Source organism: Schistocerca nitens, chromosome 1, assembly GCF_023898315.1.
Source record: "Schistocerca nitens isolate TAMUIC-IGC-003100 chromosome 1, iqSchNite1.1, whole genome shotgun sequence".
NCBI lineage: Eukaryota > Metazoa > Arthropoda > Insecta > Orthoptera > Acrididae > Schistocerca > Schistocerca nitens.
In genome coordinates, this window is record NC_064614.1 from 760,168,994 (window position 1) to 760,184,110 (window position 15,117).

The following is a 15,117-nucleotide window of genomic DNA, read 5'->3' on the forward strand; positions in this document are numbered from 1 at the left end:
ACACTCTTTGTAATTGAAACTTCCTGGCAGATTAAAACTGGCAATGGTCCCGAGTTCGATTCTCGGTCCGGCACACAATTTTAATCTGCCAGGAAGTATAAAATCGGCATACACTCCGCTGCAGAGTGAAAATTTCCCCCCTTGTAATTGGCGATTTGTGTTGGTATGATATGCAACCAGTCACTTTTGTGAATTTTGATATTATTTGTCTTCTATACCATTAACTATTTTTTTCGAGCCACTGCAGGCTCATTGTCAAACAGAGGTGTAATACGAATGTTATACTTTGGACCATGTGCAGCTAGACTCGAGCGCAGTGGTCGTCAAACTGCGGCCCGCAGGCATGCGGTTTGAATCAAGTATTCATGTGGTCTGCAGATCTCAGCTGTATTTTATAATCATATGCTTCTAGCAACTAACAGCTGAATCCGAAAACGTCAACTAACATTAACGGCTTCTCAAGGGTGTATCTTTCATGCTCAGCAAGAAACAAAACTACTTACAAAGACAGTAATATTTAAAGATTTGCTTAATTTTGATTGACATTGTTGAATTCATCCGTGAGCTAAAAAAAAGCTGACCACTTACCTCAGGGACAGAGGAGTCAGTAGCAGGACCACTGGGAGGGGTGGGGGTGGTTTCAAGGATGTAAGTGGTAGGGGGTGAGGGGTGTTTTATTGTTTGTCTGTGATCATGTATCATATTACATGACGCATTTAAATATAAGTACAGTTATTGTTATTAATCAATTAATCATCTGCTTGTACAGACAACACTACAATACTTCATTAGGCAATTCCAGTGTCACAACTTTAGGATCGCCAATCTGAAACAGAGAAAAGTCGACACGAAGTGTTCCGAATGGACTTGTGGGCCAGCAACCAACTTACCACTCTCTTAGTATAGCTAATCTGTTGGGGTCTTATAATGTACTAATTTATATAGGTTATGAATCCCTGTCTAAGTAAAAATGAATGTTTGTCTATCTGTTCAGAACGTACCATCTGAAAAAGAATTGGCTCAATTTACACACGGTTTTGCAAAACAGGAGAAGGTACATGACTAAATAAATTTACCAGGAACAATGTACCAGTTTTCTAATAAAACCGACTGAGAGAAAGACAATGCTGCAATTTTTGACAGTGCATCTTCTATATGATGCGACTTCTGTAATCTCTTAGATGTGGTAGTCTTGTGTGCCATTCTGTTTAACAAAAGTGAGTAGCCAGTGCACTAATTTTATATACACGCGAACTAGTTAATTCATCAGACTGAGCTGAAACTTCGTGCAGTTGTTGCTTTCCCTGGGAAAAATAATCACGCCCCCGTAACACACATCAATTGATAGTTCTACCAGCCAGGCGGGAGAGGCAAAGCTATTGCGTGCTTCTCAAGGTAGCGAGGATCGCCAAGGAAGCAACAAATCATATCATTTACGAGCTGCTCGATCGCATGCTGTGGAGTCTGTTATATGTTGCACGCTCCGCAGTGGGGCAGAAAGAGAATTTGTTTTTGCACAAGATTAAAGACCAAAAACATTGTACATCCCAAAACACTTGACTAAATTTACTCACATACACTCCTGGAAATTGAAATAAGAACACCGTGAATTCATTGTCCCAGGAAGGGGAAACTTTATTGACACATTCCTGGGGTCAGATACATCACATGATCACACTGACAGAACCACAGGCACATAGACACAGGCAACAGAGCATGCACAATGTCGGCACTAGTACAGTGTATATCCACCTTTCGCAGCAATGCAGGCTGCTATTCTCCCATGGAGACGATCGTAGAGATGCTGGATGTAGTCCTGTGGAACGGCTTGCCATGCCATTTCCACCTGGCGCCTCAGTTGGACCAGCGTTCGTGCTGGACGTGCAGACCGCGTGAGACGACGCTTCATCCAGTCCCAAACATGCTCAATGGGGGACAGATCCGGAGATCTTGCTGGCCAGGGTAGTTGACTTACACCTTCTAGAGCACGTTGGGTGGCATGGGATACATGCGGACGTGCATTGTCCTGTTGGAACAGCAAGTTCCCTTGCCGGTCTAGGAATGGTAGAACGATGGGTTCAATGATGGTTTGGATGTACCGTGCACTATTCAGTGTCCCCTCGACGATCACCAGTGGTGTACGGCCAGTGTAGGAGATCGCTCCCCACACCATGATGCCGGGTGTTGGCCCTGTGTGCCTCGGTCGTATGCAGTCCTGATTGTGGCGCTCACCTGCACGGCGCCAAACACGCATACGACCATCATTGGCACCAAGGCAGAAGCGACTCTCATCGCTGAAGACGACACGTCTCCATTCGTCCCTCCATTCACGCCTGTCGCGACACCACTGGAGGCGGGCTGCACGATGTTGGGGCGTGAGCGGAAGACGGCCTAACGGTGTGCGGGACCGTAGCCCAGCTTCATGGAGACGGTTGCGAATGGTCCTCGCCGATACCCCAGGAGCAACAGTGTCCCTAATTTGCTGGGAAGTGGCGGTGCGGTCCCCTACGGCACTGCGTAGGATCCTACGGTCTTGGCGTGCATCCGTGCGTCGCTGCGGTCCGGTCCCAGGTCGACGGGCACGTGCACCTTCCGCCGACCACTGGCGACAACATCGATGTACTGTGGAGACCTCACGCCCCACGTGTTGAGCAATTCGGCGGTACGTCCACCCGGCCTCCCGCATGCCCACTATACACCCTCGCTCAAAGTCCGTCAACTGCACATACGGTTCACGTCCACGCTGTCGCGTCATGCTACCAGTGTTAAAGACTGCGATGGAGCTCCGTATGCCACGGCAAACTGGCTGACACTGACGGCGGCGGTGCACAAATGCTGCGCAGCTAGCGCCATTCGACGGCCAACACCGCGGTTCCTGGTGTGTCCGCTGTGCCGTGCGTGTGATCATTGCTTGTACAGCCCTCTCGCAGTGTCCGGAGCAAGTATGGTGGGTCTGACACACCGGTGTCAATGTGTTCTTTTTTCCATTTCCAGGAGTGTACAACGCAATGACGAAGAAATTAGGCTTCCATTTGTTTTCTACATATACAAATGTCTGCTTATTTTATGTGTATCAACTTCCAATAAATTACAAAACCATTGAAAGAGACGTTACAACACATGCCGGCCACTAGCTATAGCTTGGGTCACGTAGGACGGTGCTTTCGCGCACAGAGGTGGAGCAGTGGAAGGGTGAGAACTGCGCATGCACGGCAGCAGGAAAGAAAGTCCACATTGCCGAAATGCGTCGCTGCGGACAACAGTGAGGCTCATTTGCCTACAGTACATTGTATTACAGGTTCAAATCTATGAGGGGAATAGTAAATATTAAAACCAATTTCGATCAGTTGTCATGAGAAAAATGTTAATTCACATCTTGATGTTGAGTCCACTGCTCCACAGATTTGCTCTGCGTGACATTGGGAGGAAACAGCAGCTGACACAGTTTTATGAAGACGTGAAGTACAATTTTTTTCAAAATGACAATTGTCTAACGACAAGATCATTGAAACTGCTTGCAATAATTATCTTTTACTTCGACTTGAATTGTTTCATAACTAAAAATTTAATACACAACAAAATTAACTTAAAGCACAAACCGAATTCATCATATTTACTTAACTGCTGCCCGCATCTCGTGGTCGTGCGGTAGCGTTCTCGCTTCCCACGCCCGGGTTCCCGGGTTCGATTCCCGGCGGGGTCGGGGATTTTCTCTGCCTCGTGATGGCTGGGTGTTGTGTGCTGTCCTTAGGTTAGTTAGGTTTAAGTAGTTCTCAGTTCTAGGGGACTTATGACCACAGCAGTTGAGTCCCATAGTGCTCAGAGCCATTTGAACTTAACTGCTTCTGCTCAATAGAATTTTTATAAATGTGTATAAGGTGTGTTGATGTGTTTGACTTACTTAAGTGTAATCACTGCGCGTAGAAAAGAATTAGTAGTAGAAAAAACTAATGAAAGACTATCGTAAAAATTGTCAGTAAGTTCTCATATTTTTCTCTGTTAATGGGCATTATGAGTATAAACTAACTTGTTCGACATTACAATGAGAGACAGCTATTATACTCCATTGAACACGCAAACTACTAATCATCATTTGCGAATAACTCCAGGGAATGATGAACAATAACATCGAAAACGACCGATATCTCGGCCAGTAACAGTTACTGTCATTTTAGGGCCTTATCCAGCTCGTGCGTTGACAGTGACAGGGGTTTACATGTAGAAATATTGGACTTTCGACAAATTTATCCAACTGCGTTCTCGTGTGTTATTAGAGCATACAACATGGTGGGAGAAGCTTAACTTCTCCTTGGGTAGGGTGACCAGATGCAATTGCTTAAAGAGGAGGACAAACAGCTTCAAAAAGGAGGGCAAAGGAAGAAGAAAAAAAAGAGGACACATCACACGGGTCAACTGCAGATGAGGATACCACCCGTCAGCACACGCAAATCACACGCTCACTATAGGAAGCCAACCCAATACAAAGTGAAGATACGAAACGAAAATTTTAAATAATCAATACTGGCAATCCCCTGTAGGTCGATCGACGATCCTGGTGCCACCTATTAACACAGCCTTCGTGCTTGTTTATCACGAAGGCTGTGCCAATAGTTAAACTATTGAAGAAAAGAGCAAAAGAACGGGACGAATTGTAAATTTAACTGTATTACGCTCAACTTTGCGGAAAAGCCGGACACTGTAAAAATCCGCCCGGACCCCGGACAAAGAGCTAAAAAGGAGGACATGGCCGGATTAATCCCGACGTCTGGTCACCCTATCCTTGGGCAATATGTTGAACACTATAGTCTGCGTAATTCAAAGGGTACTAAGTCCCAATCAAAAGGGTTAGGAAGTTCTCATTATTATGTGTGCAGCTGATACGTTGACAAACAAAATTTTAAACCACGAATCTTTAAAACTAAGAAATGTTATTACTTTGTTCCAAAGTCTGCATCATAAAACCACCGTCACTTCTATTTGAGTATTTTCTGAACAATTCGATTGTAAATTTAAGATGACAGGTTCAAGGCGTATATCCATCATCACTTCCCGTCAAATTATTCTTTCTGAAGCTTTTCAGCATGCTGCACAGACTATGACCACGCTACAGGTGGGGTGGTGTATATTGCCTGATGCACAAGCAATTCAGTGAATGTGATCTTGATTTTTTTTCTCCCATATAGCCTTATCCTTTGCCCTAATTAATTCCATAGGGCTACATTAACAGTGACACACGGGTAAACGCTAAACTGTGTGATCTCATTCACATGCAAGGAAGTTAAGTTTGTACGTTCTGTCACATGACTTGTATAAATTAACGAGCTGCAGGAGATCGGTGCGACCCTGGTTTATACTGTGCTTCATATTTTTAGTTTTAAGCCAGGGAAATATAACGCTTTTGTGGTGTTTATACTTGGTGTTTATACTTGGTGTTTTCTCTGTAGCAGTTGAATAATAACTAGCAATGACCGACTTCGAAGCAAGTTATGACAAGAATTGTGAATCACGTCACGAAACGTCATTTCCGAATGGTAGTCACTGCTGTTTTTCTTACACATAAATGCAAGTTTACTCTTCGAAGCTTTCCAGGCGACACGAAACCAACTTTTTCTATGGTTCCTACAGCTCTGACACTTTCGCTTACAATTCTCTTCACAGCTCTCTTGCCAACACCACATGGTTCTGGAGTCCGTTCATGTGTCTTCAAATGTCAATAGTAGGAGACCTGATTTCAGATTCACTTTTGAAAAAGCTATAAATGCGGTAAATAATCCCCCTCGACTGCATGTGAAGCACTTCACATTTATTGCTGTCACTTAGCTTTTTTTTAAAAAAGCGCACTTAAACATTTACTGATACACATTCACACCTGTACTGCTTCGAGAAAAAAAAGGAAATGAAAAAATAAGACTGACAGTCGAATGAATAATTCTATTGTCGTGAAGTACGGCAACAGTGCAGCATGTAGGAGCGATATTCTCGCTGTCTACCGCTCGGAAAGAGAATGAATGTTACTGGCTGCCAGTGGCTAGTGGAGGGGGATGCGCAGAATGACTGAAAATTGGGCCGCCTTCCAACATGGTGCGGACTTGGTTAAGTTCGGTACATAGGCGGACCGACGTGCCGCCCCATAATATCATGTTTGGCTCTGCAGCATAAATGTTTGATGACCACGGCTCTGACATCGCAGTGGTATCGCTCTGACAATGTATGTGTTGCAGGTTACTCTCTCTCTCTCTCTCTCTCTCTCTCTCTCTCTCTCTCTCTCTCTCTGTGTATGTGTGTGTGTGTGTGTGTGTGTGTCAACTACACTGGTACCCTCCACACATCTTGGACCACGTGTAGAAATAATTGCTACAGTACAGTACAGACCTTAATTGAAAGATATCGCAATGAATCGAACAGAAATGACACCTTTAATCAAAGACAATAATTACACCGAAGTCGCCATGATTTAATGGTAGGCACTGAACATTACAGGAGGTGAGACATGGTTCTTAATAGGCACGGATGGCAGTGCCTGCTCTGCACAGTGCTTCTATGGCTGGTAAGGAGTTCTTGTGGTAAGGCATTCCAGTCCTTCTCCAATGTGACTGATAACTGCTGGATAGACGTTGATGCATGTGGATGTGCTGCAATACATCCATCAAATGCATCACAGACGTGCTCAATGTGATTTTAAGTCAGTGGACTGGGCAGGCGAGTCCATTCGCCAAATAATCCTCACTCCAAGATTCTACTTGCGCAGGTCAACGCGGTCACACAGTGTCATCCATAAAAATGAAGTCATGGCCGAATGTATCCCTGAAAAGACGTTAATGTGGAAGGAGTACAATACAGTGTCACAATAACGTTGACCGGTGAGAGTACTGTGTTCATAGATTTGGAAGTCAGTACGGGCCGGCCTGTGTGGCCGTGCGGTTCTAGGCGCTTCAGTCTGGAATCGCGTGACCGCTACGGTCGCAAGTTCGAATCCTGCCTCGGGCATGGATGTGTGTGATGTCCTTAGGTTAGTTAGGTTTAAGTAGTTCTAAGTTCTAGGGGACTGATGACCTTAGATGTTAAGTCCCATAGTGCTCAGAGCCATTTGAAGTCAGTACGACCGTGCCTCCAGACACAGCAGCACCTGAACCATCAAAACGATCACGTTCGACAATGTTGGACGTCCCTCATATGGAAAATCTACGGTAGCAAAGATGAACTAGTGCTGACAGCTCTTAAGGTATGCGTTTTAGAAACCATGTTTACTAGACACTCTTTGCTTCAAATGATCGTTCTCGTCATATCCCTGAATATTGATCATTCCTTCCTTCTGCGACACCTTGTATGGCAAGTTGAAAAAGAGAGGTATGGAGATGGAGTGATATTTATATGTGCGTATGATAAACCCCTTCCCCTCGATAATTAATTCTCTCCTTCATACTTCCTATGTATTACCACAGATTATCTAATTTTTACTAAGACTGCAGTGCATGCGAGGTGCCTATATGCTTCCACCACCCTGAGTGGAATGCATAAGTTCTAATAAATGATCACCAATCTCCAACCTTCTACAGTTGTTGTCCCCTATGCAGAAAACAGAATGTAGGTCTTGAATCCGTTATCTTGAGTCTTAGCGAGGAACTAGTATCATATGAATAATTAGATTTTCAATAAGTTTAAACGGGATGACAACTGTTTTGTATTAGCAGAACGCGAGAAACTGCAGAATTACATTCTACAAATAATTTTCATTCTTCAACAAAATAATGAACTGCGTATTTCCGCAATTACTGTCACATTGTTCTCAACTATATGTTCCAAATAACCAGAGTTTAACAAAGTCTTAACACCGACTGCGGCAGACGTAGTCTCTGTCCTCCGAGCTACCCAACCAGCTCTCACATTTACGAACCGTAGACATTGCAAATTAAGTCTTAAGTCCTAACAGATACCGCAGCAGACAACCATGTCTGTCCTCCGACACTGCCAAACCAGCTCTGAGATTACAGCCGAACTACTTCAGCGCCATCCAAGTCAGGCGCGATCCGAAGAGCACCAAAGTGCTTTGTCTGCCTTTTCGTTTAGCAGTTGTTCATTATTCTGGTGATTATTAATACTTGTGAGATAATCGAATGACAGGACGCCGTTGAGAGACGCTTTCATTTGAAATGCAAGTAAATACACTGTTTAGTTTGTCTAATATTAACAACTTCCGAATGCAGCAGCCAGTCGCGGAGAGGACAACAGTTTAGGTGGTCTTTCTCATGATGCCCGTATTGAACAAACCATCTCTTATCGGTACGTCACACCACATTACGTCATCTTGCCACTACTGCCTTCTCAACTGCTCTAAGAAGTTGTTCTTGTACCTGAATATGATGGATCTAAAGCCAGAAATGTTACACTTGTAGCTGTCTACAATAAGTCTGGTAACCGACAATTCATGTTATCCTTTGACAAATGAAAACAAGGAAAATAAATTAACTTCTCGACATTTTCTTTACCAAAGGTTGCTGTAACGTGTGGCGCAGACGTATTTCAACTTCGAGAAGGTTTACGGGATGAACGGGAACACCGAAATAGTCGCGGAGGTTGTACAGGGACATTTTATGAGTATTTAGGAGTAGGGATTCGTGGTGCTCGGTGGCTTGTTACAGAGTTGTTATATTTCGTTATTACAGCAATGAACTGCTCGCGGCAATCCAATTCAACAGACAGCTTAGTCACCAGATATGGCGCCCATGGACTCGTTTTTCTGGGGGCGTGTGAAGAGCCTAGTTTTACGGAGCTCCGGTCGATAACCCACATGGGCCAGGTCGTTGAGATTGTCGCAGCTGTGCGAGTAGCACACCGAACTGCTGGGATTCTTGAGCATGTAAGAGACTCAATGATGCTTTACATTTTGAGCAACACCTGTAAAGAGGACAGTTCTGCATTTGTTACGTGCTGCAAAATTCAAATGGCTCTGAGCACTATAGGACTTAACTTCTGAGGTCATCAGTCCCCTAGAACTTAGAACCACTTAAACCTAATTAACCTAAGGACATCACACACATCCATCCCCTAGGCAGGATTCGAACCTGCGACCGTAGCGGTCGCGCGGTTCCAGACTGCAGCGCCTAGATCCGCTCGGCCACCGCGGCTGGCTTACGTGCTGCAGAATTATTACATTTCACATTACAGATAAATGGCCTAGGGGGTAATGTCTGAAGGTTTCTTGTAGATAATGCTGTTATATACAGACAAGAGGCAACGTTAGACTACTGTACTGAAATATAAGAAGAGCTGCAGTGAATCGATAGTTGGTGCACGTCTCGGCAGGTGACCGTCAACACAAACAAATGTTATGCACTGTGCGAAATAGAAAGGACCATTACTGTGTGACTACGTGGATGCTGAACAATCAATGGATGCAGTCACATCCATAAAATATGTAGGATTATACGCACAGAGTGATTTAAGGTGCAACCACCAAATACAGGTAATCGCAGGGCAGGCTGATGCAAGACTGAGATTCTTTGGAAGAGTAGTCAGGAAGGGCAACCCACTCATGGAGGAAGTACCTTACAAAATGCTTGTTCTACCGATACTTGTACACTGCTCGCCAGTTCGAGATCCTCAAGAGATACTATTGACAGAAGAACCAGGGAAGATGCCAAGAAGAGCAACTTGTATCCTTACAGGTTCATTCAGTAAGAACGAAACCACCACAAAGATGGTCAACCTACTACAGTGAGAGACTCTGCAAGACAGGCGTTCCGCTTCATGCTGTCATTTATTGTTAAACTCGCGAGGGTGTGCATTCGTGGAGGAGTCGATCAGTGTGTTGCTTCCCGCTATGAATGAATGAATGAATGAATGAATGAAATTTTATTGTCGTTTAGCTATTACAGCAATTGACAAAGTCAAGTTACACATATACAAGTTATACAGCATATATACATGGGTTAAAGATCAATATGTGACATAAGTTTTACATAAAATACAATAATTAAAATGAAATAATATGAAAACATTGCATCATAACTGATTCAGTTAAAGAAATTATGCTACACTCTCCAAATCGGTACCACTATGATATTTTACAGTCGTAAAATTCCTGAAGTGAGTAGTATGGGTTTGCAGCTAACCAACTGAACAATTTGTCTTTAAATACATCAAATGGAGCTGCTACCCATTCTAGTGGCAAATTATTAAACATCTTCATACCCACCACTTCGTAGCTGTTCAATGACTTGGATAATCTGTAGTAAGGTATGTCAAGATTGCTACTATTCCTGGTTCCATGAAAGTGTACATTTCTTCTACGCTGGTATTCTGATAAGTTGCTCTTTATATGCAGTAGGGCAGTGTAAATATACATGTTTATCACAGTTAATATTTTTAAGTTGATAAACAGTGGTTTGCAATGGGCCAGTTTATCACTGTTTGTGATAATTCGAATTACTTTCTTCTGAAGTACCAGAATGTCCTGAAGGTGTGAGCTATTGCCCCATATTAAAAGCCCATAAGATATAATACTTTGAAAAAAAGCAAAGTAGGCTGATCTTACATAGGCCGCAGGTACATGGTTTATTAAATTCTTTAACAAATATACCACTCTAGACAGCCTTGCACTAATGTATTTAATATGTGGCTCCCAAGTCAGTTTGTCTTCTGCTGGCGGATCTCTCAAACTAAATACAATCTTTTGAGTTTTACTTTCATTAAGCAGGAACCCATTAGCTCGGAACCAGACTGATGCCTGTGATATTGTGTCATTTGCCACAGTTTGGAGCATATCAATGTCTGAGCTGATATTGAAAAAAGTGGTATCATCTGCATAGAGAATGGAGTGAGTATTTATGTAGGATGGTAGATCATTTGTCATTAGGATAAATAGCAGAGGTCCTAATACTGAGCCTTGTGGCACACCGCACTTAACTTCAGCTAGCTGTGATCTCTGTTTACCAATACAAACAATTTGTCTACGGTTGCTGAGGAAAGATTCAAAAATGTTGTCGACTTCACTGTTTGTGATTCTGTAATGAACTAGTTTGTTGAGGAGTGAAATATGCTCCACAGAATCGAAGGCTTTGCTCAGATCACAAAATGTAGCCTGAGCAAAATTTTTTCTTTCATAAGCATTAAGCACTTTTTTAATCAGGGAGTCAATGGCATGGACTGTGGATTTGCCCTTCCTAAAGCCAAATTGTACCGGAGTAATAATGTTATTACATGTCAGATAATCACACAACTGGGAGTAGATGATGGATTCCAAAACTTTAGATAAAATAGGTGTCAGGGATATTGGGCGATAGCTAGATGGGCAATTTTTGTCTCCTTTCTTGTAAATGGGCACTACCCTGGATAATTTTAATACTTCTGGGAATACTCCTTCAATTAGACATCTATTTATACATTTAGTAAGAGGATATACTATGTAGCCAATTATCTTTTTTAACATATTACAAGAAATACCATATATATCTTCACTATCAGAGGGTCTAAAGTTATTTACAAGAGTTAAAACAACATCTGGTGTGACCTCTGTTAAAAGGAATTTATCGTTCAGGGTGTAGTCTACATTATGGTATTTAATGAGATCAACAACAGTCTCTTGTGGCTTCACAATGCTTTCCCTAATTTGGTTAACAGATTTTATACAGTAGTTATTAAATTCGTCTGCTGAAATTACTACCTCAACTTTCTGCTTGCTTTTGGCCACTGAATTTATTATAGTCCATGCTTTTCTGCATTTATTTTTTGATGACTCAATGCTGACTAGGTTATGTTGTTTTTTGGCCTCATTTAAAGCATACTTATATTCTTTTTGTGCTCTTGAGTACCTTTGTTTAGCCATATCAGTTTTCTTAAGTCTGTAAGAATCTCTATACAACAACAACCTTCTTTTCATATTGGCTAGTTGAGCGGTATACCATGGACTCGTATCCCTATGTCTATTACTGTTACTTTTAGGGTTAACTTTACATTTGTATTGAGGGCAGTTAGTCTCGAATATATTTAAGAAATAATGAAAAAATCTATCAAACAATGTATTGGCAGAATCCTGAGCATTATTGTTAAACAGATGTGACCAGTCATAATTACTGAGTGAGACCATAAAATTAGACAATTTTTCTTGCGTTATTGGTCTTGTGATGACTACTTTAGGCTCTTTAAACTCCTTATACTCCATGTTAGGCCTATCTGTACCTATTTTTACCCAAACTGAGTCATGGTCCGAGAAATCGAAGACAGCTACATCTGAAGACAGTAACTCTCTATTGACATTTGTAAGTATGTTGTCGAGACAAGTGGACTGTCTTGTGGGTTTGCAGTTCGTAAAAATGAAGTTGAATTGTCGTAACAGGTTTTTAAATTCATTTACAGTGTGCACATCTTTGTTTACATCAAATGCGGCATTGATGTCACCACCAATCACGATACTATATTTCTTCCACTGAGGACTAAGAAAGAAGTTTAGTAAAGTCTCAAGTTTTTCTAAAAATATTAATGGACTTCCATCTGGTGATCTATAAAGAGATACAATAGCAATTTTTAAATGATCCAGATATACGCCTGTGGCTTCAAAATGTATCTCACTGCACAAAAATCCTAGATCTAGTTCATTATTACAATTTATTAATCCCTTCTTAATGTAAATTGATACACCCCCATGAATATGTTGCTCTCTGCTAAAACTGTTTGCTAAGTGAAAATCATCTAGTACATGAAAAGATATTTCATTTCCTTTACACCAGTGCTCACTTAAGCATAATGCATCAAATAAGTTCTCATTTGCAAATTCATTTAAAATTATGTGTTTTCCACTTATACTTTCAATATTGAGATAACCTATCTTGAAAGACAAAGTTGGTGAGTGGTTTTTGTTAATGTCACAGGAGGGGAGGAGTACAGTATTATGGGACAATGGAGAACATTTAATTGTTTTTTCAGCCCTGGAATCTCCGTTAGGTGGCGGTTGGACTTCCTTGGGATAAACCATAAAAAATCTTCATTTCTCTTTGGTAATTTTTTGGGTCTGTTTGAAACACGGTTGGAAGTTTGTTTCACTTTACTGTCCACAAGTTTTATAGGAACATGTTTTCCCAAATCATTTGGTATCACTTCATCATGAGACAAAGGTGATACTTTACTTACTGTGACTGGTCTATTCTTTTCTGCTACTCTTGAAGGTGATGGAGGAGGAGCTGGTGATGTTTCTGCTGTTGGTGAAGTTGGTTTAGTTGCTGCTGGTGGAGGAGTTGTTTCTCCTATTACTGGTAAAGGAGTTGGTTCTGCTACTGCTGGTGTGGGAGATGGTGCTGCTGCTATAGGAACTGGTTCTACTGCTGGAGGAGTTGCTTGTGCTGTTGCTGATGGTGTTTCTTCTGCTATTGCTGGTGAAGTAGTTTGTGCTGCTACTGCTGGTGAGGGAGATGGTGTTACTGCTGTAGGAGCTGGTTCTAATGCTGGAGGAGTTACTTCTGCTGCTACTGAATGTGGTTCTTCTGATGCTGCTGTTGATTCTACTTCTGTTAGTATTGCTTCTTTGGGTACTTCTGCTGCATTTTCTGCTACTGTATCTGATTCTGCATTAGTCACTCCTAGAGATACTTTCTGTGATGATGATACAGGTACCACTGATGATGTTGTTGGTAAGTATTGCAGTCTCTGAATAGTTTCCATTAGCTTTAATGTAACAAGTTGCTTTCCAAGGCCATTTAGGTGCAGCCCGTGAGTAGTGTGGAATCTGCGTCCAATGGTATTAATATTAACAACAGAAACATTTCTATATTGTTTGCATATAACGGAAAAAAGTTCATTGGCGGCACTAATTTCCTTGTTGACACACGACCAGGACATCAAGTCGTACCTTTGTGGTATATTTACGAGGATAACGTTTGTATGACTTAGTTCAGATAAACACTTGTTTAATTCGCAACAGGCTTTAGATGTATCATTTTGATAAATGTCATTAGATCCACCAAAAAGGACAACAAAATCTTTCGAAGACAGCTTTTTTATTTCTTCAGAAAAAACTAGTTTTCTTATTTCTGAGAGGGGCGCCCCAGGCTTTACAAAGCTCATCGATTTCACATTTGAAGCTTTATTTATGCGTGAGACAATACCGCGGCTGTGGCTATCGCCTAGAATGTAAAGTTTTGGAACATGGTCGGGAGTTTTAGACTGATGTTTTCTTTCGCACTCGCAACAGGTTACACCACTGTTTGTGTTTTTCCCGCACTTTCTACAAACATAAATAACAGAACTGTTATTAACAAAAGTTACAGTATCTTGAGGTAAAACGCTAAGCCTCTTTGCTTCTTTTTCATACTGTTCGTGTTCGTGATGATTTATAACTGAAAACTCTTCCAGTAGAGCACTGATAACTTCGTCTTTGGTGTTTCTCACATTAGGTTTTTGGCCTAAGTCGCCTTTGAAACAGCTATTGCAGAACCATAGTTTCCTTTTAGGACTGACATTAACACACGAATAATGAAAAACCGTTTTACAATTTAAGCACATTATACCTTTTACAACACGTTTCTTGCAATGGCATGTTGTATCAGAGTTCACCATTTCCCACGAATGAGTCGAAGTACTTGCTGGATGAGATGCCTGATTATAACATTTTCCTGTTACCAGGTTTTTTTTGGCGTCTACTTTTGCGATAATATAACATGGCATACATGCACTTTCATAATACACACAGAATTTGTTGCATATCGAACACTTTTCCTCGTTATTTTTTGACTTTTGTACGGAGCTAACATACTCCCTATCTACACTAGGCGCCATCTTGTTGTAGCGAGACAGGTAATGAGATTGATTTTTTATCCATCAATTTTTTTATTTTTTTAAATAACGATAGTGTCCTCCTCAAAGTAACTCACTTCGGCGGCTATACACTGACGGAGTTGTTGTTCCCAGTCTTGGTAAAGTTTAAACTGGTAGAACCTTTAACATGTCGGTAACATTCTTTTGGAGATTCTCCAAAGTTCCTAAATGACATTCTTTCAAGACATTTTTCAATTGCAGGAAAAGAAAAAAAAGTCAGAGAAACTCAAATCTGGTGAATAGGGGGTAGGGGATGGGGGAGGGTTGGATGGAAAAACAAGAATGCCTTTTCAGGTCAAAAATTCCATGATG

At 41.7% G+C, this 15,117-nt stretch overlaps 1 protein-coding gene across 1 annotated transcript in view; it reads right to left on the bottom strand.

Moving 5' to 3' along the window:
* Positions 1-990: 990 nt before the first annotated feature.
* The window catches only part of LOC126199193 (uncharacterized), a 44,665-nt gene continuing 30,538 nt past the window's right edge, over positions 991-15,117 (bottom strand). The window contains exons 2-3 of the mRNA XM_049936010.1: positions 13,044-13,638; positions 991-1,004 (exon numbers count right to left, since the gene is read on the bottom strand). Coding sequence (XP_049791967.1) covers positions 991-1,004; positions 13,044-13,638 — 609 coding nt within the window. The remainder of the gene's footprint in view (positions 1,005-13,043; positions 13,639-15,117) is intronic.